A 27,686-nucleotide genomic window follows, 5' to 3' on the forward strand; every position below is an offset into this window, starting at 1 on the left:
AATGTATTTGAAATAAATGGATCAAGACTGGACAAGTAGAAAACAACAAATTTTTTTAAAAATCACAGCACCAGGGCCCATTACCCACAAGCCTGCTACATCCTTCAGTAAGATTTTCAGATTCATTTATGTATCATACGTACATCGAAACATACAGTGAAATGCATCACTTGCATTAACAACTCACACAACCTAAGGATGTGCAGGAGACACACATTCCGGCACCAACATTGCATGCCCACAATGCTCAACAGAGCAACACAGAACACAAACAAACAACAACAGCAAAACAAGCCCCATTCCTCCCTCTCAACTACCCACACACACACAGTCCTCCAACCCCAGGAACAGGCCTTTTGGCTGTCCTGTAACATTAAGGTACAGGCAGAACAAAAAATAACAAATTATGTCAGAATTGGAGTATGTGCAAGCAAGATCAATGGGGGTGGTGGGATTTACAAACCCCATTTCCAGAAAGTTGGGATATTTTCCAAAATGCAATAAAAACAAAAATCTGTGATATGTTAATTCACGTGAACCTTTATTTAACTGACAAAAGTACAAGGAAAAGATTTTCAATAGTTTTACTGACCAACTTAATTGAATTTTGTAAACATACACAACTTAGAATTTGATGGCTGCAACACACTCAACAAAAGTTGGGACAGAGGCATGTTTACCATTGTGTTACATCACCTTTCCTTTTAATAACACTTTTTAGTCGTTTTGGAACTGAGGATACTAATTGTAGTAGATTTGCAATTGGAAATTTTGTCCATTCTTGCTTGATATAAGACTTCAGCTGCTCAACAGTCCGTGGTCTCCGTTGTCTGATTCTCCTCTTCATGATGCGCCATACATTTTCAATAGGAGATAGATCTGGACTGGCAGCAGGCCAGTCAAGCACACGCAGTCTGTGTCTACAAAGCCACGCTGTTGTAGCCCATGCAGAATGTGGTCTGGCATTGTCCTGCTGAAATAAGCATGGACGTCCCGGGCAGAGACGTCACCTTGATGGCAACATATATCTCTCTAAAATCCTAATATACGCCTCAGAGTCAATGGTACCTTCACATACATGCAACTCACCCATGCCGTGGGCACTGATGCACCCCCATACCATCACAGATGCTGGCTTTTGCACCTTTCGCTGATTAAAATCTCGATGGTCGTTTTCATCTTTGGCACGGAGAACTCGACACCCGCTTTTTCTGAAAACTAGCTGAAATGTGGACTCATCTGACCACAGCACACGGTTCCAGTCTTTCAGTCCATCTGAGATGAGCTCGGGCCCAGGGAACACGCCGGTGTTTCTGCATAGAGTTGAAGTATGGCTTCCTCCTTGCGTAACACATGGATGCAGCGACGGACTGTGTTGAGTAGCAATAGTTTTCCGAAGTACTCCTGATCTTGCGTTGAGAAATGTTCCTTTTGAACTGACTAACAATTCTCTCACGAATTTTGACACAAAGGGGTGAGCCACGGCCCATCCTTGCTTGCAAAGACTGAGCCTTTGATGGACGCTACTTTTATACCCAGTAATGATATCTCACCTGCTACCAACTAGCCTGCTTAATGTGGAGTCTTCCAAACTGGTGTTACCTGAATATTCTGTGCACTTTTCAATCTTATTTTAACTCTGTCCCAACTTTTGTTGAGTGTGTTGCAGCATCAAATTCTAAATTTGTGTATATTTACAAAATACAATTAAGTTGGTCAGTAAAACTATTGAAAATCTTTTCTTTGCACTTTTGTCAGTTAAACAAAGGTTCGCGTGAATTAACATATCACAGATTTTTGTTTTTATTGCATTTTGGAAAATATCCCAACTTTTCTGGAAATGGGGTTTGTAGTAGGAACCAGAAGCCTGGGCTGTATTATGAGACACGTACTGGGCATTCAACTTGACTCCTGGTTGAAACCTGACTAACCAGGGGAATGATCCTGGCTGAAGCATTTTTGAAACTCAATTTAATTTGCTCAAGTTGATTTGAAAATAAATCAAATTAAAATAATTTTAACTAGTCAATCTTTGGATTGAGGATACCAAGTTAACCATGTATTTCTTAATCTGAATTAGGCCACAAGAATGTATTGCTAGAGCCAAGTGTCAAGTCTGGTTGTACCTGGAGTCTTTCATTTTAAGGGAATTGATTTGCAGCATGGAGTTCTGTACAGGAACTAAATTAATGGATGGAACTTGCTGCTGGGTGGGTTAGAACTGTTGCAAACACACTGCGTCTGACTCCCATCTTAGTCTATGGCCCACTATGTGAGTCACTAAGCCAAGGACCTGGATACACTTTATTTCTGGGCTCTCAGCTAGCCGCTAGCCACTAGCCACAATGGTGCATCTCTTCTAACCCATTTGTTCAAAGGCCATCATTGAATAACATCAAAAGGTGAGCTGAGACGAGCTATTTCTTGTTATTTTAATAGTGATATATACTTATGTGTTAAATCAACTAGAGCACAAGCAGTCCATTTGACTAGAATAACTATACTAATCCCATTTGCCTGCGTTTGGCCCATATTATAAACCTTTCCTATCTACATATGAATCTAAATCTCTCTCAAGATTATAATTATACCATTTCTACCATTTCCAATGGTAGGTCATTCTGTATAGCCACCACCATCTGTATGAAAACTTGCCCCTCTGGTCCCCTTTAAATTTTTCCCCCCTCACTTTAAACCTATGCCCTGTAGTTTTTGACTCACTCACACTCGATAAAAGACGGTGACCTTATCTACATTCCTCATGATTTCAGAAATCTCATTCTTCATTCCAGGGAAAACAGTCCCAGCCTATCCAGTCTCTCCTTATAACTCACAGCAACCAATCCCGGCAATACCCCTGTGACTGTTTTCCGCAACCTTATAGCTTCACAACATCCTTCCTATAGTTAGAAACTAAAACTGTGCACAGTACTCCAAGTGTGGCCTCACTATTATCTTGTACAGTTGAAACCTGGTATCCCAACTCTTGTATTGGATGTGCTGACTAATGAAGGTGAGCATGCCAAATGCCTTCTTCACCACCCTGTATTATCACTTCCCAGCAACAATGTACTTGTATTCTCAGGTCTGTCTAATCTACAACTATCCCCAGGGCATGATCATTTACAGTGCATGTCCTGCCCTGCTTTAACCTAAAATTTTACTTTAACCGCAGAATCTCCGGTCTTTTTTCCTGCAGGATATCTGGTCTCCACCTCTGTCGAGCTGCATTCTTCGTTGAGATCGTGGCTCAGACTTAGATATCTTTTTTAAAGTTCATAGGGGTGGTTATGGGTACAGAGATGGGAGTAGGAGGTCAGGTTAGCTTATAGGGACAGTGATGTGGGAGAGTTAGAGGTCATGTCTCTGCTCTGCGCTCCACATTCCAAGTCCAGCGATGTGGACAGGTGATGAAGCACATCCAGAGCCCAGGCCTCCACTCTGTGCTCAAAGGCCAGTGACCAGGAATCTGTGCAAGCAGGAGGCACAAAGGCTAGTCAGTGAGTATACCTGTAGTTCAGGCCTAGAGTTTAGGATTCCATCATTGGCTAGTCCCAGGATTGAAACCGAAGAGCAGAGCCCGAAGGTCAATCAGTCGTCTAGAAGTTGAAGCCCAATAGCCAAAGACTAGCGACTGAAAACCTATCCCATAGTTAGTGGACTGTTTGTTTATGTGGGACGGAGGAAAGAGGCTTGTTTTGCTGTTGTTGTTTTGTTACTAATTGTGGTTTGTTGCGTTCTGTATCCTTCCACCAAGCATTCTGGGCAGGCTACAATGCTGCCAGAATGTATGGCAACTTGTGGGCTGCCCTCAGCACCTTCCTAGGTTCTACTGGTCGTTAACACAAATGACACACCCCTCTGCATGTTTTAGTGTACGGGTGATAGATAAATAAAGAAATCTTAATCAAAATGCATCACTTTACACTTTTCCAAGTTAAATTCCATCTGCTATTCCTTTGCCCATTTTCCCAGTTGATTCAGATCCCATTGTAATCTTAGATGACCTTTTTCACTGGCCATGAGCTGATTTTGATTCTGATTGTAAATTTCGATGTCATCCACAAACTCAATAACCAGCATCACCAATGCAACACAAACAAAATGCTGGAGGAACTCAGCAGGTCAGGCAGCATCTGTGGAAATGAATAGATAGTCAATGTCTTAGGCTAATACCCTTCTTCAGGACTGAGAAGGAAGAGGAAAGATGCCAGAATAAAAAAGGGTGGGACATGTGGGAAGAGTCTAGCTGGATGGTGATGGGTGGGAAAGGTCAAGGGCTGGAGAAGAAGTAATCTGATAGGAAAGGAGTGTGGACCATAGGAGGAAAGGAACATTAAAACATAGGAAATAGGAGCAGGAGTCGGCCATCTGACCCATCGAACCTGCTCTGCCATTCAATAAGATCATGGTTGATCTGACCATGGACTCATCTCCACCTACCTGCCTTTTCCCCATAACCCTTAATTCCCCTATTATGAAAAAATCTATCCAACCTTGTCTTAAATATATTTACTCAGGTAGTCTCCACTGTTTCATTGGGCAGAGGATTCCACAGATTCACCACTCTTTGGGAAAAGCAATTCTTCCTCATCCCGATCCTAAATCTACTCCCCCTAATCTTGAGGCTATGTCCCCAAGTTCTAGTCTTACCTATCAATGGAAACAACTTTCCTGCCTCTACCTTATCTATCCCTTTCATTATTTTATATGTTTCTATAAGATCTCTCATTCTTCTGAATTCCAGTGAGTACAGTCCCAGGCGACTCAATCTCTCCTCATAGTCTAACCCCTTCATCTCTGGAATCAACCTAGCGAACCTCCTCTGCACCACCTCCAAAGCCAGTATATCTTTCCTCAAGTACGGAGACCAGAACTGCACACAGTATTCCAGGTGCGGTGTCACCACTACACTGTACAGTTGCAGCACAACCTCCCTGATCTTAAATTCAATCCTTCTAGTAACAAGTGAAGGAGGAGGGGACCCAGGGGAAATGATAGGCAGGTGAGGAGAGGTAAAAGGTCAGAGTGCAGAATAGAGTGAGGCAGTATGTTTTTTTTATGGGAAGGAGAAATTAATATGCATGCCATCAGGTTGGAGGCTACCCAGACAGAATACAAGGTGCTGTTCCTGCATGCACCCTGATGATGACCTCTCCTCAGCACAACATGTCAGAATGGGAATGGGAATTAAAATGTTTAGCCACTGCAAAGTTCCGCTTGTGGAGAATGGAGCGGAGATGGTTGATGAAGTGGTTCCCAAATTTACACTGGATCTCACCCATGTAGAGGAGACTGCACCAATAGCTTATCATGGTCCAGTAACGTAGATGTTACAGCCTAGAGCAGTGGCTCTACCAAGCTGTGATGCATTGGGAGAGAATGCTTGCAATGGTGAATCTATAAAAATTGGTGAAGATCAGTTGGGACATGCCACATTTCTTTAAACTTCTGAGGAAGTAGAGGCACTGGTATACAGGTATCCCCCGCTTTTTGATCGTTCGCTTTACGAAACCTCACTGTTACGAAAGACCTACATTAGTACCCTGTTTTCGCTTTCAGAAGGTGTTTTCACTGTTATGAAAAAAAAGCAGTGCGCGGGGAAAATCAGCGCGCGATAAAAGGCAGCGCGCACTCCAAGCAGCCGCTCTCCCCCGGATTCAGAACTGCAATCTCACCAGCGTTGCTTAAACACGTGCCTGTGAGCAGCCGTTTGCAAGATGAGTTCTAAGGTATTGGAAAAGCCTAAAAGAGCTCGTAAGAGTGTTACACTTAGTGTAAAACTAGACATAATTAAGCATTTCGATCATGGTGAACGAAGTAAGGACAAAGTGAGTTTGGCTTGTGGAAGCTGACGAACATGATGTTGAAGAGGTTTTGCATTCCATGACCAAGAACTGATAGATGAAGAGCTGATGCAATTGGAAGAGGAAAGGATAACGATCAAAACCGAATGCAGTAGCAAACGGAAAATGAAGTCGTCCAGGAACTGAACATGAAGCAACTACGTGAGATTTTCGCTGCAATGATAAAGTACGACTTTAACTTTGAAAGGGTACGTAGGTTTAGGGGATATTTGCAGGATGGTTTGAGTCCTTACAAAGAACTGTATGATAGAAAAATGCGCAAGGCTCAGCAGTCAAGCAAGCCTTCCACATCAGCCACAGCAGATGACGAACCTCGACCTTCGACATCGAGGCAGGCAGTCACAGGAGAAGATGACCTTTCTGCTCTAATGGAAACAGACGACGAGATGACACCCCAGTGCCCCACCACCCCGCGATTCGCGGAGAATGCAGCAGTAGCCGGGAGACACACAGCACATCTTTAAGAAAAAAGCCGAAATAAACATGCAACACACATAAAAGTTGCTGGTGAACGCAGCAGGCCGTCCTGACGAAGGGTCTCGGCCTGAAACGTCGACTGCACCTCTTCCTAGAGATGCTGCCTGGCCTGCTGCATTCACCAGCAACTTTTATGTGTATTGCTTGAATTTCCAGCATCTGCAGAATTCCTGTTGTTTGCGAAATAAACATGCTAGTTAATTAGGTGCCACCCGACACGTAACTGTCGGCCCAGATCAGAGACAATGCAATCGGAAATCGGCACTGATCTGGGCCGACAGTTACGTGCCGGGCGGCACCTAATTAATTAGCATGTTTATTTCAGCTTCTTTCTTAAAGACGTGCTGTGTGCTTCCCGGCTACCGCTGCACCCCTGCATGCTTCGCGGATCGGTATCAGTTGGTGCCCGGAGGGTGGGGGCCACTGCACCACGCAACCTGCGATGACTCAGTCTAACACCATCATCCGTGTGCTCGGCGCTGAACCAATTCCGGTAAGTGATACTACACTGTACATACATTATTTCTACTTTATATCGGCTGTGTATTTTTACGTGTTATTTGATATGATTTGACAGCTTCATAGCTTAAAGGTTACTGGAGAGCGCTTGTGCCATGTTTTTGCCGACAGCGCTTGCGTGAGATTTTCGCTACGGAGAACAGTGCAGTAATGATTGTGGAAAAGTATTTCTACTTTATATAGGCTGTGTATTTATCATATCATTCCTGCTTTTACTATATGTTACTGTTATTTTAGGTTTTATGTGTTACTTGGCATGATTTGGTAGGTTATTTTTGGGTCTGCGAACGCTCACAAATTTTTCCCATATAAATAAATGGTAATTGCTTCTTCGCTTTACGATATTTCGGCTTACGAACCATTTCACAGGAACGCTTTACCTTTGGATGGCAGGGGAAACCTATACTTTCTTGGCCATAGCATCTAGGCCTTGCAGAGTTATGGACAAAGTTCAGCCCATCACGAACAATAGCCTCCCCTCCATGGACTCCATCTACTTCTCACTGCCAAAGTAAAACACAATTAAAGACCACTCCTACTCTGCACATACAATCACTTAAGCTGGAAAACATGTCCCACCAGGCTCAAGGTCATCTTCTATCTCACTTTTCTAAAACTCTTGAACTAACCAAGTATCCTTGATCTCACAATCTGCATCGTCAAGCCCTTTGCACCATATCGTCCACCTGCACTGCACTTTCTCTACAACTATAACACTCTATTCTGCATTTTGTTATTGCTTTATCCCTGTACTACCTTAAAGCACTGTGTTTTGAAATGATCCGTATGGCTACTGAGCAAAACAAAGCTTTTGACTGTTCTCAGTATATGTGACATTAATAACCTGATAACAATAACAATATCACACTGTCTACATCCTCATCCAAATTATTAACATGGATGCAGGATTTAAATTCTTAATTTTATTAATTTTGCTTTAATAACTTCATTAATTTATTCAGCTTTTTACTCATTAAGGAAAGGCAGCAATGACAACCCCACTAGTACATTCAGAGCAACAGCACAGCAGGAACTGAATCCAAGGGTGGGACTATTATGGGTGATTTATGCGAGGACAATGCACACAGTTCTCCTGTCACTGCCACTAATGGTTCTCTACACAATTAAAGCAAATTCCACATGGATAAATTCACATTTCTGTAAAGCCATCTCCCATTTTTAAGTCGATATCACTGTAATAATATTCCTTATTTCAGGAGGGACTGGTGAGATTTCAGAATTAAATAGTATCTGTCAATAGCATGGATCACAACGCACAAAGTTCATCACACAGCCAATCAGCGACGAAATTTCCTCACCCATATCACAGTCGAGTTTCCAAAATGACATCCAAGCAGCTGATTGAAAACTATGCAAAGGCCAAGCATTCAGAGGACACACCACAATCAGCAGTGCACCGGTGATGTCTCCTTGCGTGGGGATGAAACATTTGTAAGTAAATTGCCAAGATCGGAGAACAACTCAACCTAATCAAGTACATCGCACATTTATTTCATTGCTGTTGGAATTACCTAAAAACAAAACCTTTGCAGATGCTAGAAAGAGAACACAGAACTTCAGCCCACAATGTGCCAACCAATAAAAACCTACTCCACAATCAATCTAACCTTTCCCTCTGACACAGCTAGGAGTCTCTTAAATGTCCCTATTGTACCAGCCTCAACCACCACCCAGCAGTGTGTTCCAGGCACTGACCAATCTCTTTGTCAAAATTCAAAGTTCAAAGTAGATACTGTACGTAAGTATCACCATATCCACCCGGAAATTCATTTCCATGCTAGCATTCACAGTAGAACAAAGAGATATAATTGGATTATTGAAAAACAGAGACAGACACAGAAAAACCTACCTCTGACATCTCTCCTAAACTTTCTCCACTCACCTTCAATGGATATTCTCTGGCACTAACCATTGCCACCCTGGGAAAAAGGTACTGGCTATTCACTTTATATATGTTTCTCATTCTTTTATACACCTCTATCAAGTTGCCTCTCATCTTCCTTTGCCCCAAAGAGAAAAGCCCTAGCTCACTGAATCTTTCCTCATAAGACAAGCCTTCTGATCCAGGCAGCATCCTAGTAAGTCACCTCTGCACCCTCTCTAAAGCTTCTATATCCTTCCTATAATGAGACAACTAGGACTGAACACAATATTCCAAATGTGGTCTAACCAGTTTTGAGAGCTGTGATGTTATCTCACAGCACTTGAACTCAATCTCCCGATTAATGAAGGCCAGCACACTACACACCTCCTTAACCATCCTAACAACTTGTGCGGCAACTTTGAGATATTTATGGACTTGGGCCTCCAGATTCTTCTATTCCTCCACAGTGTTAAAAGTCCTCCTACTAACCTTTAACTCAGCCTTCAAGTGTGATTTTTCAATGTGTATCACTTCACAATTTCTTGAACTGAACTCCATCTTTTACTTTTCCATCTAATACTGCATCCTGTTGGAACCTGCAACAACCTTGTACACTATCCACGGCATTACCAACCTCCATGTCATTTGCAAACTTACAGACCAACCTTCCACTTCACCATCCAAATCACTTACAAAAATCACAAAGAGCAGAGGTCCCTGAACAGATCCTACAGAACACCACTGATCACTGACGTCCAGGCACAATTTGCTCCATCTACCACCACCCTCCGCTTTCTGTGGGCAAGCCAGTTCTGAATACACATAGCCAAGTTTCCATGGATCCCACGCCTCATGATCTTTTGGATGAGCCTTCCAAGGGGAACCTCATCAAACACTTTATTAAAATTCATCCACCACTCTACCTTCATCAATTTACTTTGTCACCTCCTTGAAAAATACAATCATTCTCATGAGGCACAACTTAACCCTCATATAGCCATGCTGACCATCTCTAAAAAGACTATGCTTTTCCAAATGTCTGTAGGTCCTTTCCTTAAAAATCTTCTTCATTAATTTGCCCACCGCTGATGTAGGATGCGCTGGTCTATAATTCCCAGAATTATCCCCAATTGAGCAACATTTGCCATCCTCCAATCCTCTGGCACTACTCCTGTGACTAGAAAGGGTGCAAAGATTACCATCAGAGTAATCTTCCTCCGCTCCCCATAGTAACCAGGGTCCTGGGGACTTGTCTGTCCAAATGTTTTTCTCCCTGGGCCTCCTGTCCCATGATCCTCTCATATCCCCTTTGCCAATCACCTGTCCAGCTCTTGGTTCCATCCCTCCCCCTCCTGTCTTCTCCTATCATTTTGGATCTCCCCCTCCCACTTTCAAATCTCTTACTAGCTCTTCTTTCAGTTAGTCCTGACGAAGGGTCTCGGCCTGAAACGTCGACTGCACCTCTTCCTAGAGATGCTGCCTGGCCTGCTGCGTTCACCAGCAACTGTTATGTGTGTTGCTTGAATTTCCAGCATCTGCAGAATTCCTGTTGTTTACATTAACATGTGTTTTGTTTTGGCAAAACAGACTCTGAGGTTGGACTGATCCTATTTTAGGGAACATCATTTCTTACCTTTCCTCTTCCTCAAGACGTTCTTCCAACTCTTGGACTCTTGCTTCAAGCTGAGTAACAATCCCTTCTTTATTCTGTTTCTGAGAACCTTCTAGGTATGCAATTCTGCTCTTCAGGTCCTTGTGCTGTGATTAAATATTCTAATCAAAATTATTTCCAAAACTGAGTATACTGTTGTCACACATCTCATAATTATGAACCTGCAACTTGCTTTTCAAAATTTCAAAAACATACTTTAATGTGAAGCATTTCAACTTCACTTACTCAAAGAAAAGTGTACATATCGTAACTAGATCATGTTTTAATGAATTTCACATTTCTGAGTTATCTCTCATTTTAAAAATCAGACAGTAACACTAATTAGGAACAGCTGGACCCCATTATGGATCACATTTGGATATTCTACTTTGCCAGCGAAGATGGCTGCGAGTTTTTTTGGTGAGAAGTCTTTGTCCAATAATTAACAGAAATTGATAACATTTCCTTTCCTTTCACTAGTAAATAGGCAATACCAGTGGAAGATATTCTACTTGTGAATATTATCAGAGCACAATGTTATCCAGCAGTACAACACATGAACAGATGGCAAGCACCAGGTCTGTAGAGATGGACAACAGCAGCTTGTATTAGCAGAGACTTTTGATCCTAGGGTCATAACCAAATTCAAGTATTTTTCAAGTCCATCACTACTTGTACAGTGACCACAATCAATTGTGTTTTCTTTGTAAATAATTTCATGGCAGAGTTCACTACAGACAGAAAGAAAGCACACTGGAAATAATAGAGTATATTATATTTTCAGAAACTGCTCTACCGCGTTCATTAATAGAGAATCTTTAACTCAGCTGGACATCCCATTGTACTCAAGAAAGTGTGCATTCCGGAAGAGTGAGCAGCTTAAACACAATGCAAGCCCTTGCCTTTTGAGTGGAGGTTGGATTACATCAGCTTCTCACAGAAAGCCGATGCAAATGCATCTCTGAGGTGTTTGGAGACCCAGCATCACTCAGCTACTCCTTCCTTTCCATAAATGAACACTGGGGAGCAATCCCTGATGTTATTTCCTCCACTCAAAGATGACTGGTGTGGCACCCCTTCCCTTCCCCACCCCACCCCACCCCACCCACAAGCTTATATTCATTCATCCGAAACACTAAACTTGGTCGTCATCCATTTCACATAATTATATTATAAAACACAGTTATTGTACCCTCCTCAGTTCTTCATTCCTGCTGTCAACCATCGCTGGATTATCAATATTACAGAAAGTCACTCGCTCAGTGACTCACTGGCCCACTCATTATCAATACTACAGAAAGTCACTCCCTCACGTGACTCGCTGGCCCACTCACTCCTCCACACTGATCTCCCTGCAAGTGGGACAAATGCTACACCTCCCCCAAACCCTCCTCCCTCTCCATCATTCAGGCCTCAAACAGTTCTTTCAGGTGAAGCAACCCTTCACCTGCAAGCCTGTCGGAGTTGACTGTGGTATCCAGTGTTCCCGGTGTGTCCTCTACATCGGTGAGACCTGGCATAGATTGGGGGGGGGGGGGGGGCACTTGATTGAGCACCTTCGCTCTGTCCGCCAGAAAAGGCAGGCTTTCGTGGTGGCCATCCACCTTAATTCTACTTTCCATCCCCATTCCAACATGTCAGCCCATGGCCTTCTCTACGGTCACTATCAGGTTGGAAGTGCAACACCTCATATTCCATCTGGGTTGCTTCCAACCTCCCAGCATAAATGTCGATTTCTCTAACTTCCAGTCATTTCTCCACCACACCTCCCACACTCCTTCCACCCCACTCCCACTTCTCTCTTTTTTCCATTTCCCAATCTGGCTCTCTTATTCGCTCTTCTCTTCTCCTCAGCTGCCCATCATCTCCGGTGCCCCTGTTCCTTCCCTTTCTCCCATGGTCCACTCTCTTCTCCCAACAGATTCCTTTTTCTTCAGCCCTTTACCTCTTCCATGTATCATCTCCCAGCTCTTCACATCATCCTCCCCCACCCCACACCTTCTTATTCTCACTTCTTCCCCTTCCCTCTGAAGTCCTGATGATGGGTCTCGGCCCAAATTGTCAACCCAATCCTCTGCATAGATGCTGCCTGAACTGCTGAGCTCCTCTAGTATTTTGTGTTTGTTACAAAAATGTATTTCAATTTCACTGCTTGAGGAGTTGTGTAACATCTTCCTTTCAATGGCTAAAAACTCAGCAACATGTGACACTGAGCAGGAGAGCTTTAATAACTATCTGCTTCTGATCTGTTAACATTACAACAACCAGAACACAAAACCGTGACTTCAAACTAAAAGAGGCACAGGGTGGGAGGCATAAGGAATCGTAAGATCTGTCATTCCCATCTGTGTTCCCAAGGTTGGACAGCTACTGAACCCAAATGCCAATGGTACATTAAATCAACAAGGGAGATAAACCCAAAACACACAGTTAATCTGGCAAAGAATTTAACCAAATGTTTGCCCAATCATTTCCAACTTAGCATCTTTGCTAATTATTATTACTTTGTCGAAACTGCTATGTATCATTACATGAGTTGGTGTTTTCACTCATTTGTAGTGTAATATTGAATATCAACTCTGCACCGAAAGAAGTCCAACTTAATTCCAATAAAATACCTGTCTCTCTAGTGAAACCTTGTCACATTCCAGATCTTGTTTTGCTGCTCTTTCTTGGAAAAGCTCACTTCGCATTTGTTCAATCTGTCAAAGAAAGAGTTAAATGATCAGGCACAGGTCCCACCAGAACTCGTGAAGATTCATTCAAGGATGGTACTTCAAAGGGTGTAGTATTGAAATTGCCCAAAAATGTCATTATATATTTCCCTTTTCTAATCAGTCACGAGTTGTCCTCATGTAAAAGCTTAACTTTAATTTCCTTGGAAGTTGTGATATTTTGTGCTTTTAAAGTTTGTGACTGCAGTTTTCATTATTTATTTCCCAAAATTTCCAAATACGAGTTAATTGGGACACATCAGGACCAATACATTTTGCCCAATTAAGCGACTGCTCCAATCAGCCAAAGTTTCACTGAAATAATTAATAGGTATAAAGAAGACAAACTATCATTTAAGTGAGTAACAAATTATGTAATGAAATACAGAACAAATTAGAACACTAGAAATACTACTACAGTACTATGGAACTGTGAATTAGTTCCTAAAATTTGACAATTGAGGAATTTGCCAGTGTACGTGTCCTTTTGATTGACTGTAAATGAACAAAATCAGCTCAGACACCTAGTACAGATAATCGATCCATTGCTTTCTTTGAACTTGATAGCATTGCATGTTTTAAGCCAAGGGAACTGTTCACCATGGCAGGATGAAAAAAAAATGGTCCATTTCATCAGCAAGTCAAGAGTTTTGCAGATTTCCAAGTTTCTGCACTTACAGCATCAGCACTATCCTCCTGGCTATGTGTTTCCTTGAAGTTAATGTGGTGCCAACATTTCCATCGAGACAACCGACCATCTGTGGCTTTAAAGTCTTTGTGATCATCTTCTTAGGCAGCTCCTTTGACTTGTTCTGTTTTAAAACATTGGTCCACTGATCCACCTCATCCAGTTACAATGGGAAATCATTGATAGACGGCCTCTTTGACATCTAAATCCTTGCCTTCCCAGCTTCATTTTTGGGATGTTTCCTGTTGTCCCTCACGTAACACCCCTTCTTTTTAGAGTTGATCTTGCAATTATAGATTTTGTCACTCCAGTTATATCAACCAGCTGGCAATGAGTGGCGTTAGCCAGGTGGCTTTTAATTTGGTCCAGTACGGTAATCTTTTGGCTAGTGTCATATCAGATATTTTTTGTGATATCTTGGCATGGTTCTGAAAATTTTTTCAAGGTAAAAATTAAAAAAAATCAAAACTCACTGCTTTGTGAACCAGTGCCCATCAGTCCAAATAGATAGCAATACAAATACATGCAACTGATGCATATTTTTTAAGCACAGTGTAGTGACTGACAGTCTCACAAGTGCACACGACTGAAAGTAGTTAGAAACTGTTTGCAGCAATCACCTGTCCCAATTAAGCAGCATTGTGTCCCAAATAAACAAAGGGAATCCCAGAAAATTTGCAATTTTCTTGATTAATCTTTTGTTCTTTGAGTTATCCCAAATAAGCAGCTGCCCTGATTAACTGATGATCCAATTAACCAAGTCCTCTGTAGAAGCAAAATGCAACAGAAGTCAAGGTATTGTATGATTGCAATGAACAAACCCAATAGTGGTTTAGAAGTATTTTCAGTTGTTACAAACACAACTGTTAAAATTGGCATGTCGCAAAGGTAATGCTACAATTGCTATGGGGGATTTCAACATACAGGTAGACTTGGAAAATCAGGTTGGTGCTGGACCCCAAGAAAGGGAGTTAGTGGAGTGCCTCCGAGATGGATTATTAGAGTAGCTTGTACTGGAGCCTATCAGGGAGAAGGCAATTCTCGATTTAGTGTTGCAGAGATCCCACCTCTCCCGGAGCTTCCAGGGGTCTCCCGCATATTAATAGTGGCTCCCTGATGCCCGCAAATTATATACAATATCACGGAAATCAATTTTTTTGAGACCAAGCGTGAGAAAAGCAAGAGAGAGCGCGAGAGCAAGCAAGCGAGAGTGCGCGAACGAGCGAGAAAGTGAGAGAGAGTGAGCGAGCGAGAAAGCGAGAGAGAGTGCGTGAGCGACCACGAGAGAGAGAGAGAGAGAGAGAGAGAGAGCGGGCGCGCGCGCGCCATGGCAGAGTGTTCCAAAAAAATATAAAACATACGTCACCCCAGACTACACTAAAGTGTACCCCTGCCTAATAGGGGTCAAAATAATGACAGTGTTGCTTGCTGCACTGTTTGTAACAGTGACTTTTCTATTGCCCGTAGTGGGTTAAGACTGTAAAAGACATGTTGATGTGAGTTTAACAGGTGTCATTCGTTCATTAGCATAGCTAACATTATTTAAACTAGCTGGCCAGCTGCTAAGGAGGTACTCTATTGCAGACATCCCACCTCTCCCGGAAGTCTCCCGCAAATTGATGATGCTACCTCCCTGAAATGAGTTTTTGCAGGGTGGGATGTCTGGTGTTGTGTAATGAACCGGATTTGATAAGGGGACTCGAGGTAAAGGAGCCATTAGGGGGTAGTGACCATAATATGATAAGTTTTAATCTACAATTTGAGAGGGAGAAGGAAAAATCAGGAGTGACAGTATTACAGTTGAACAAAGGGAACTATGGAGCCATGACGGAAGAGCTGGCCAAAGTTGACTGGAAAGATACCCTAGCAGGGATGACAGTGGAACAACAATGGCAGGCATTTCTGGGAACAATACAGAAGATGCAGGATCAGTTTATTCCAAAGAGGCAGAAAGATTCTAAGGGGAGTAAGGGGCGACCGTGGCTGAGAAGGGAAGTCAAGGACGGTATAAAAATAAAAGAGAAGAAGTATAACATAGCAAAGATGAGCAGGAAGCCAGAGGATAGGGAAACTTTTAAAGAGCAACAGAAGATAACTAAAAAGGCAATACGGTGAGAAAAGATGCGGTACGAAGGTAAGCTAGCCAGGAATATAAAGGGGGATAGTAAAAGCTTCTTTAGGTATGTGAAGAGGAAAAACTTAGTTAAGACCAAAGTTGGACTCTTGAGGCCAGAAATGGGTGAACTTATTATGGGGAACAAGGAAGTGGCAGACAAGTTGAACAGGTACTTTGGATCTGTCTTCACTAGGGAAGACACAAACAATCTTCGAGATGTAGTAGTGGCCAGAGGACCTAGTGTAACGGAGGAACTGAAAAAAATTCACATTAGGCAGAATACGGTGTTGGATAGGCTGATGGGACTGAAGGCTGATAAATCCCCAGGGCCTGATGGTCTGCATCCAAGGGTACTTAAGGAGGTGGCTCTAGAAATCGTGGACACATTGGTGATCATTTTTCAATGTTCTATAGATTCAGGATCAGTTCCTGTGGATTGGAGGGTAGCTAATGCTATCCCACTTTTTAAGAAAGGCGGGAGAGAGAAAACAGGGAATTATAGACCGGTTAGCCTGACGTCAGTGGTGGGAAAGATGCTGGAGTCAATTATAAAAGATGAAATTACGACACATTTGGATAGCAGTAACAGGATCGGCCCGAGTCAGCATGGATTTACGAAGGGGAAATCATGCTTGACTAATCTTCTGGAATTTTTTTGAGGATGTAACTAGGAAGATGGACAAAGTAGAGCCAGTGGATGTGGTGTACCTGGACTTCCAGCAAGCCTTTGATAAGGTCCCACATAGGAGACCAGTGGGCAAAATTAGAGCACATGGTATTGGGGGCAGAGTACTGACATGGATAGAAAATTGGTTAGCAGACAGGAAACAAAGAGTAGGGATTAATGGGTCCTTTTCAGTGACTAGTGACGTACCACAAGGCTCGGTGCTGGGACCGCAGCTATTTACAATATACATTTAATGATTTAGATGAAAGGATTAAAAGTAACATTAGCAAATTTGCAGATGACACAAAGCTGGGTGGAAGTGTGAAATGTGAGGAGGAGGTTATGAGAATGCAGGGTGCTTGGACAGATTGGGTGAGTGGGCAGATGCATGGCAGATGCAGTTTAATGTGGATAAGTGTGAGGTTATCCACTTTGGTGGCAAGAACAGGAAGGCAGATTACTATCTGAATGGTGTCAAGTTAGGAAAGAGAGAAGTACACGAGATCTAGGTGTCTTTGTTCATCAGTCACTGAATGTAAGCATGCAGGTACAGCAGGTAGTGAAGAAAGTTAATGGCATGTTGGCCTTCATAACAAGGGGAGTTGACTATAGGAGCAAAAAGGTCCTTCTGCAGTTGTACAAGGCCCTGGTGAGACCACACCTGGAGTACTGTGTGCAGCTTTGGACTCCAAATTTGAGGAAGGACATTCTTGCTATTGAGGGAGTGCAGCGTAGGTTCATGAGGTTAAATCCCGGGATGGCGGGACTGTCATATGTCGAAAGATTGGAGCGACTGGGCTTGTATACACTGGAATTTAGAAGGATGAGAGGGGATCTGATTGAAACATATAAAATTATTAAGGGATTGGACACACTAGAGGCAGGAAACATGTTCCCGATGTTGGGGGAGTCCAGAACCAGAGGCCACAGTTTAAGAATAAGGGGTAGGCTATTTAGAACGGAGTTGAGGGAAAACTTTTTCACCCAGAGAGTTGTGGATCTGTGGAATGCTCTGCCTCAGAAGGCAGTGGAAGCCAATTCTCTGGATGCTTTCAAGAGAGAGTTAGATCGAGCCCTGAAAGATAGCGGAGTCAAGGGATATGGGGAGAAGGCAGGAACAAGGCACTGATTGTGGATGATCAGCCGTGATCACAGTGAATGGTGGTGCTGGCTCGAAGGGCTGAATGGCCTACTCCTGCATCTATTATCTACTGTCTAACTTCATCTCTTCAAGTGCTAAGAACACAAGATATGCCTACAATTCTCAGCTCTAGAGCAAAAAACATTAGCCTGACACATTAGAATAACTGCCTGCAATCTGACTCAGGACTATTTCAAACACCAAAAATTAACACACTGGCATCACTCTTGCTGCAACGTAACACATTCACGCGACTCCCACTACAACATACCACACTCACGCCACTCCCACTACAATGCACCACACTCACGCCACTCCCACTACAACGTAACACACTCACACCACTCCCACTACAATGTAACACACTCACGCCACTCCCACCACAACGCAACACACTCACGCCACTCCCACTACAACGTAACACACTCACACCACTCCCACAATGCACCACACTCCCACCACTCCCACTACAACACACTCACGCCACTCCCACCACAACATACCACACTCACGCCACTCCCACTACAATGCACCACACTCACGCCACTCCCACTACAACGTAACACACTCACACCACTCCCACTACAACGTAACACACTCACACCACTCCCACTACAATGTAACACACTCACGCCACTCCCACCACAACGCAACACACTCACGCCACTCCCACTACAACGTAACACACTCACGCCACTCCCACTACAATGTAACACACTCACGCCACTCCCACTACAACGTACCACACTCACGCCACTCCCACTACAACGCAACACACTCACACCACTCCCACCACAACATACCACACTCACACCACTCCCACTACAATGCACCACACTCACACCACTCCCACTACAATGTAACACATTCACGCCACTCCCACAATGCACCACACTCACACCACTCCCACAATACACCACACTCACACCACTCCCACTACAACGCAACACACTCACGCCACTCCCACAACTACCACACTCACACCACTCCCATTACAATGTAACACACTCACGCCACTCCCACTACAATGCACCACACTCACACCATTCCTACAGTACACCACACTCACACCACTCCCACTACAACGTAACACACTCACGCCACTCCCACCACAATGCACCACACTCACACCACTCCCACCACAATACACCACACTCACACCACTCCCACTACAACGTAACACACTCACGCCACTCCCACCACAATGCACCACACTCACACCACTCCCACTACAACGTAACACACTCACGCCACTCCCACTACAATGCACCACACTCACACCACTCCCACTACAACGTAACACACTCAGGCCACTCCCACCACAATGCACCACACTCACACCACTCCCACTACAACGTAACACACTCACGCCACTCCCACTACAATGCACCACACTCACGCCACTCCCACTACAATGCATCACACTCACACCACTCCCACTACAACGTAACACACTCACGCCACTCCCACTACAACGTAACACACTCACACCACTCCCACTACAACGTAACACACTCACGCCACTCCCACCACAATGTAACACACTCACACCACTCCCACCACAATACACCACACTCACGCCACTCCCACCACAATACACCACATTCACACCACTCCCACTACAACGTAACACAGTCACGCCACTCCCACTACAATGCACCACACTCACGCCTCTCCCACCACAACATACCACACTCACACCACTCCCACTACAACGCAACACACTCACACCACACCCACTACAATGCACCACACTCACACCACTCCCACTACAACGCAACACACTCACGCCACTCCCACCACAATGCACCACACTCACACCACTCCCACCACAACGTAACACACTCACACCACTCCCACTACAACGTAACACACTCACGCCACTCCCACCACAATGCACCACACTCACGCCACTCCCACTACAACGTAACACACTCACACCACTCCCACCACAACATACCACACTCACACCACTCCCACTACAACGTAACACACTCACACCACTCCCACTACAACGTAACACACTCACACCACTCCCACTACAATGCACCACACTCACGCCACTCCCACCACAATACACCACACTCACACCACTCCCACTACAACGTAACACACTCATGCCACTCCCACTACAACATACCACACTCACACCACTCCCACTACAACGCAACACACTCACGCCACTCCCACAATGTAACATACTCATGCCACTCCCACTACAATGCACCACACTCCCACCACTCCCACTACAACACAACACACTCACACCACTCCCACTACAACGCAACACACTCATGCCACTCCCACTACAACGTAACACACTCACGCCACTCCCACTACAACGTAACACACTCACGCCACTCCCACTACAATGCACCACACTCACACCACTCCCACTACAACGCAACATACTCACACCACTCCCACTACAACGTAACACACTCACGCCACTCCCACCACAACATACCACACTCACACCACTCCCACTACAACGCAACACACTCACGCCACTCCCACCACAATGCACCACACTCACGCCACTCCCACCACAATACACCACACTCACACCACTCCCACTACAACGTAACACACTCACGCCACTCCCACTACAACATACCACACTCACACCACTCCCACTACAACGCAACACACTCACGCCACTCCCACAATGTAACATACTCATGCCACTCCCACTACAATGCACCACACTCCCACCACTCCCACTACAACACAACACACTCACACCACTCCCACTACAACGCAACACACTCATGCCACTCCCACTACAACGTAACACACTCACGCCACTCCCACCACAATGCACCACACACACGCCACTCCCACTACAACGCAACACACTCACGCCACTCCCACTACAATGCACCACACACACGCCACTCCCACTACAACGCAACACACTCACGCCACGCCCACTACAACGCAACACACTCACACCACTCCCACCACAATGCACCACACTCACACCACTCCCACCACAATGCACCACACTCACACCACTCCCACTACAACGTAACACACTCATGCCACTCCCAGTACAACACAACACACTCACACCACTCCCACTACAACGCAACACACTCATGCCACTCCCACTACAACGTAACACACTCCCACCACTCCCAGTACAACACAACACACTCACACCACTCCCACTACAACGCAACACACTCATGCCACTCCCACTACAACGTAACACACTCACGCCACTCCCACCACAATGCACCACACTCACACCACTCCCACTACAATGTAACACACTCACGCCACTCCCACTACAACGTAACACACTCACGCCACTCCCACCACGACGTACCACACTCACACCACTCCCACTACAACGCAACACACTCATGCCACTCCCACTACAACGTAACACACTCCCACCACTCCCAGTACAACACAACACTCTCACACCACTCCCACTACAACGTAACACACTCACACCACTCCCACTACAACGTAACACACTCACGCCACTCCCACTACAACGTAACACACTCACGCCACTCCCACCACGACGTACCACACTCACACCACTCCCACTACAATGTACCACACTCATGCCACTCCCACAACATACCACACTCACACCACTCCCACTACAACGCAACACACTCACACCACTCCCACTACAATGCACCACACTCACACCACTCTCACTACAATGTAACACACTCACGCCACTCCCACAATGCACCACACTCACACCACTCCCACAATACACCACACTCACACCACTCCCACTACAACGCAACACACTCACGTCACTCCCACTACAACGCAACACACTCACGCCACTCCCACTACAATGCACCACAATCACGCTACTCCCACTGCAACACACTCACACCACTCCCACTACAACGCAACACACTCACGCCACTCCCACCACAACATACCACACTCACACCTTCCCACTACAATGTAACACACTCATGCCACTCCCACAATGCACCACACTCACACCACTCCCACAATACACCACACTCACACCACTCCCACTACAACGTAACACACTCACGCCACTCCCACTGCAATGCACACCACTCCTACAGTACACCACACTCACGCCACTCCCACCACAATGCACCACACTCACACCACTCCCACCACAATACACCACACTCACACCACTCCCACTACAACGTAACACACTCACACCACTCCCACTACAACGTAACACACTCATGCCACTCCCACAATGCACCACACTCACACCACTCCCACAATGTAACACACTCACGCCACTCCCACAACGTAACATACTTACGCCACTCCCACTACAATGCACCACACTCCCACCACTTCCAGTACAACACAACACACTCACACCACTCCCACTACAACGCAACACACTCATGCCACTCCCACTACAACGTAACACACTCACGCCACTCCCACCACAATGCACCACACACACGCCACTCCCACTACAACGCAACACACTCACGCCACTCCCACAATGTAACATACTCACGCCACTCCCACTACAATGCACCACACTCCCACCACTCCCACTACAACACAACACACTCACACCACTCCCACTACAACGCAACACACTCATGCCACTCCCACAACGTAACACACTCACGCCACTCCCACCACAATGCACCACACTCACACCACTCCCACTACAACATAACACACTCACGCCACTCCCACTACAATGTAACACACTCACGCCACTCCCACCACAATGCACCACACTCACACCACTCCCACTACAACGTAACACACTCACGCCACTCCCACTACAACGTAACACACTCACGCCACTCCCACCACAATGCACCACACTCACGCCACTCCCACTACAACGTAACACACTCATGCCACTCCCAGTACAACACAACACAGTCACACCACTCCCACTACAACGCAACACACTCATGCCACTCCCACTACAACGTAACACACTCACGCCACTCCCACTACAACGTAACACACTCACGCCACTCCCACCACAATGCACCACACTCACGCCACTCCCACTACAACGTAACACACTCATGCCACTCCCAGTACAACACAACACAGTCACACCACTCCCACTACAACGCAACACACTCATGCCACTCCCACTACAACGTAACACACTCACGCCACTCCCACCACAATGCACCACACACCACTCCCACTACAACGTAACACACTCACACCACTCCCACTACAACGTAACACACTCACGCCACTCCCACTACAATGCACCACACTCACGCCACTCCCACTACAACGCAACACACTCACGCCACTCCCACTACAATGCACCACAATCACGCTACTCCCACTACAATGCACCACACTCACACCACTCCCACTACAATGTACCACACTCACACCACTCCCACTACATGCTGCTTCATAAGCAGGAGAACACTGGGAACAGAATCAGGAGTACAACATCCAACACTTCCAGCCTTCTTGCTCATAACCTATTCAAAATCTGCTTTTAAGATCACCTTTCCAAAGTATAATTAATACTCAATTACACTTCACTATCAACACTGATAATTTTGCCAATATCAAAATACAGAACACCTAGGTAAGATCCATACAACATAAAAGTAATTCACCTTGTTGTGCATTGATTATTACTGTAATTGTTGCAATTACAGAACTGCACTGGTTGCAAAAGAGCTAGCTCGCTACAACGTGGACATAGCAGCTCTCAGTGAAACGCGCTTAGCAGACAAGGGCCAGCTGACAGAACGTAGTGGTGGATACACGTTCTTCTGGAGCAGTCGCAGCAGCGCTGAACGACGAGAAGCAGGCGTGGGATTTGCCATCAATTCTAACCTCGCCCGTAAACTCACCAAGCACCCAGAGAGCATCAACGACCGCCTGATGACACTTCAGCTCCTACTTGCAAACAAGAAGAGTGCTACGCTGATTAGTGCCTACGCTCCCACCATGACCAACCCAGATGACATTAAAGACAAGTCCTATGAAGGACTCGACGCCCTCATCTCAGCAATCCCACAGTCAGAGAAGCTCATCGTTCTCGGGGACTTCAATGCCAGAGTAGGGACAGACTACCAAACCTGGGAAGGGATCATTGGAAGACACGGCACTGGCAAGTGTAACAACAACGGCCTTCTACTCCTCAAGACGTGTGCCACACACAACCTTGTCATCACCAACACCCTGTTCCGCCTACCCACCCATAAGAAGACGTCATGGATGCACCCACGCTCGAAGCACTGGCATCTGATTGACTACATCATCACCAGGAAGACGGACAGGATGGATGTCAGAGTGACGAGAGCCATGTGTGGTGCCGACTGCTGGACCGACCACCGCCTCATTGTGTCCAAGTCCAGGCTTCGCATTCTGCCCATGAGAAGACCCCAAGGGCAGAAGACTGCAAAAAGGCTGAATGACTCTAAGCTGAAAAGCAGCAGGGTTGCAGAAGAATTCGTCGATGACCTTGAAGGCAGACTGCCAGACACACCACAGGATGACAGGACCAGTGTTGAGGAACAGTGGACGCCCTTCAGAGACGCTGTCTACACTACCGCCCTCGAACATCTCGGACCAGCAACCCGAAGAAACCAAGACTGGTTCAATGAGAATGATGAAGAAATACAGGCACTACTAACAGAGAAACATCAACATTACAGAGCGCATCAGAATGACCCCACGTCGCTAGCCAAGAAAGGTACCTTTACCAACGCAAGAAGAAAGGTGCAGAAAAAACTTCGCAAGATGCAGGACAGCTGGTTCAGCAAGAAGGCCGATGAAATCCAGGGCTATGCAGACAGCCACGACATTAAGCGCTTCTACAATGCACTTAAGGCTGTATACAGACCCCAGTCCTCTGGCTCCTCACCCCTCCTCAACGCAGATGAGACGCAGCTGCTGACAGAGAAGAAGCAGATTCTGGATGGGTGGGCTGAGCACTTTAACAACATCCTTAACCGCCCTGCCGACATCAACGACGAGGCCATTGCCCGCCTGCCCCAGGTAGAGATCAACAAGAACCTCGACACCCTCCTCACAGCAGGTGAAGTCAGGAAGGCAGTGAAGCAACTGTCCTGTGGCAAAGCGCCAGGACCCGATGCAATCCCTGCTGAGGTATACAAAGCAGGAAGCCCTGTCATGATGCAAGAGCTGACTGTGCTCTTCCAGTCCATGTGGAAAAAGGGACAGGTCACGCAACAGCTGAAAGATGCCAGCATAGTCCACATCTACAAGAGGAAAGGCAACCACCAGTCTTGCGACAACCACCGAGGCATCTCCCTCTTGTCCACTGCAGGGAAGGTCCTGGCCCACGTCCTGCTCAACCGCCTTCTCCAACATCTTGAGCAAGGTCTGCTCCCAGAAAGCCAATGCGGCTTCCGTGCTGAACGTGGGACCGCGGACATGATTTTTGCTGCGCGCCAACTCCAGGAAAAATGCCAGGAGCAGCACAGCGACCTCTTTGTGACCTTTGTCGATCTAACCAAGGCTTTCGATACGGTCAGCAGAGAAGGCTTGTGGAAGATCATGGAGAAGTTTGGCTGCCCCAGCAAGTTCATCACAATCGTCCGGCAGTTCCACGACGGTATGATGGTGAAAGTTCTGGATGACGGCGATGAGTCGGAGGCCTTCCCAGTGACAAATGGCGTCAAACAAGGCTGCGTTCTTGCCCCGACTCTGTTCAGTATGGTATTCTCTGCCATGCTGACAGATGCCTTCCGTAACTACAAAGAAGGAATCCACGTCAGGTACAGGACTGACGGTAGGTTGTTCAACCTTAGGCAGTTACAAAGGTGCAAGAGACTGTCATCAGAGACTTCTTGTTTGCTAATGACTGTGCACTCAACGCCAGCACAGAGCAGGAGATGCAGCGTGAAATGGACTGCTTCTCACAAGCCTGCGACAACTTTGGACTCATTATCAGCACCAAAAAGACCGAAGTTATGTACCAGCCTGCCCCAGGAAAGCCATACCAGGAGCTGTGCATCACGGTGAAAAGGGCCAGAACCCCCAGCCAGTCGACAACTTCACCTACCTGGGCAGCATACTCTCTCGCGCAGTGAACATAGACGCTGAGGTCAACAACAGGATTGCTAAAGCCAGCGCCACCTTTGGGAGACTCCGTGAGATTGTCTGGGAGCGGAGAGGACTCAGCCTTACCACCAAGCTGAAGGTCTACTGTGCAGTGGTCCTTACCACCCTCCTTTACGCCAGTGAGACCTGGACTGTCTACAGCAGACATGCCAAACAGCTCAACCACTTTCACCTGAGCTGTCTCCGCAGACTCCTCCACATCAGGTGGCAGGACAAAGTCCCCGACACGGAAATCCTAGGACGAGCTGGGCTCTGCAGTGTCTGCACCCTCCTGCTGAAAGCCCATGCCAGGTGGGCTGGAATGTGGTCAGAATGTCAGACAGCCGATTGCCTAAGCAGCTGCTGTACGGAGAACTGTGTCAGGGCAAGCGCTCAGTCGGGGGGCAGAAGAAACATTACAAAGACTGCCTCAAAGCGTCCCTCAAAAGCCTGGGTGTCGACATCAACACGTGGGAGACGCTTGCCCTCGACCGTCCACCTTGGCGCAGCAAGATCACCACAGGAGCCCGTGCAGCTGAAGTCAGGCGCATCATCGAGGTGCAACGAAAGCGTGCTGTGCGCAAGGCCCAAGCAGCATCCACTGCCACGACAGCACCCACCCACTTGTGTCCCACATGTGGGCGAGCCTTCAGGGCCCGATTGGCCTCATCAGTCACCTCCGGACCCACAGCCACCAATCTCCCATTTGACTTTGAAGTCATGGTTATCTTCGACTACGAAGGACGAACAACAACAATTGTTGTTCCTTTCCACACCTTGTGGTGCATTAGGTGGCAACACTGCCGTTTCTTTTGCCATCTGTTTTTGTATGAGCCTGATTTGCTAGCTTGACCCTCAACCCAGCACAGATGGACAGCAAGCAAGGAGTTGGCCCACTTGTCTTGAAGTCAGTGCAGATGCTACTACACTACCACCGGCTACTATTATAGTAATATTTGAGTATTGTAAATATATTGTTTGATTAAGCATTCTTTGTTTAAATAATTCATATGGGTTACATACAAAATTTACACCCATCTCTTGGGCTCCCTTGTTTTTCTTTCAATTAATTTAATATTTTGAAGTTACAAAGTATAACAGTGGTGATGAGGAAGTTCTAAGCAAAACCGAGATGACTTCCTACCTCTGGAAGCGCAGCAAGATGCATGAGTTTAAAAAAAAGTGTAGCAAGATGTTCCAGTATATAAAAAAATTGTAGCATGTTTTTATTTCTTCACAAAAAGAGAAAGGTGTTTTAAAAAGTGTAGAAAATGGAAAAGCTACATCAGAAAGATCAACGTATTTGATTGCACAAAAGATAACTGGAATGCATATACTGGGTGAATTGAGCAATACTTTGAAGCAAATCAAATAGCCAATGAAAAGCGAATGCCAATTTTCCTGTGCGTAATAGGTGGAAAAGCATACAGTTTGCTTAGAAATATAACTGTTCCAACCAAACCAGCCAAAATGAGCTTTGCTGATACAGTGAAAGTAATGCAGGAACAATTTAGAACTAAAACCTTTGTTGATTACACAATACTTTACATTTCATAAGTAGTATCAAATGGAAGGGGAGTTCATTTCAGCATATGTGGCTGAATTGAAGAGACTGTCTTAGCATTATCTGTCCAATGATGGGCATAATGATTCACTGAGAGATTGATTAGTTTGTGGAATCTTACAAGAAAACATTCAAAAATGGCTCTTAACTGAAGCACAACTCATTTAAAAGAACAGTTGAAATTGCTGTATCAATGGAAACAGCAGACAGAGAGATACAATTGAGTTTCTGTCAGGAATGAATGTGAGCATGTACAAAATTGCAATGTCTAAACAGAAACTAGTCTGGCTGAACAATTTGTGTTACCATTGTGGCAGGGGCTCACATACACCAGACCAATGT

General features: G+C 45.6%; 1 protein-coding gene across 6 annotated transcripts in view; it reads right to left on the reverse strand.

Annotated features, from left to right (window-relative positions):
- Positions 1 to 27,686, reverse strand: part of cgnl1 (cingulin-like 1) — a 226,906-nt gene that overhangs the window by 18,438 nt on the left and 180,782 nt on the right. For 5 of the 6 annotated variants that reach the window (XM_072278440.1, XM_072278437.1, XM_072278439.1 and 2 more), the window contains exons 15-16: positions 13,018 to 13,101; positions 10,382 to 10,506 (exon numbers count right to left, since the gene is read on the reverse strand). In XM_072278440.1, coding sequence (XP_072134541.1) covers positions 10,382 to 10,506; positions 13,018 to 13,101 — 209 coding nt within the window. Of the gene's footprint in view, positions 1 to 10,381; positions 10,522 to 13,017; positions 13,102 to 27,686 lie in introns of those variants that run through there. The other variant, XM_072278443.1, reaches the window with a different exon arrangement.

Source organism: Mobula birostris, chromosome 14 (genome assembly GCF_030028105.1).
Source record: "Mobula birostris isolate sMobBir1 chromosome 14, sMobBir1.hap1, whole genome shotgun sequence".
In the NCBI taxonomy this organism is placed as follows: domain Eukaryota; kingdom Metazoa; phylum Chordata; class Chondrichthyes; order Myliobatiformes; family Myliobatidae; genus Mobula; species Mobula birostris.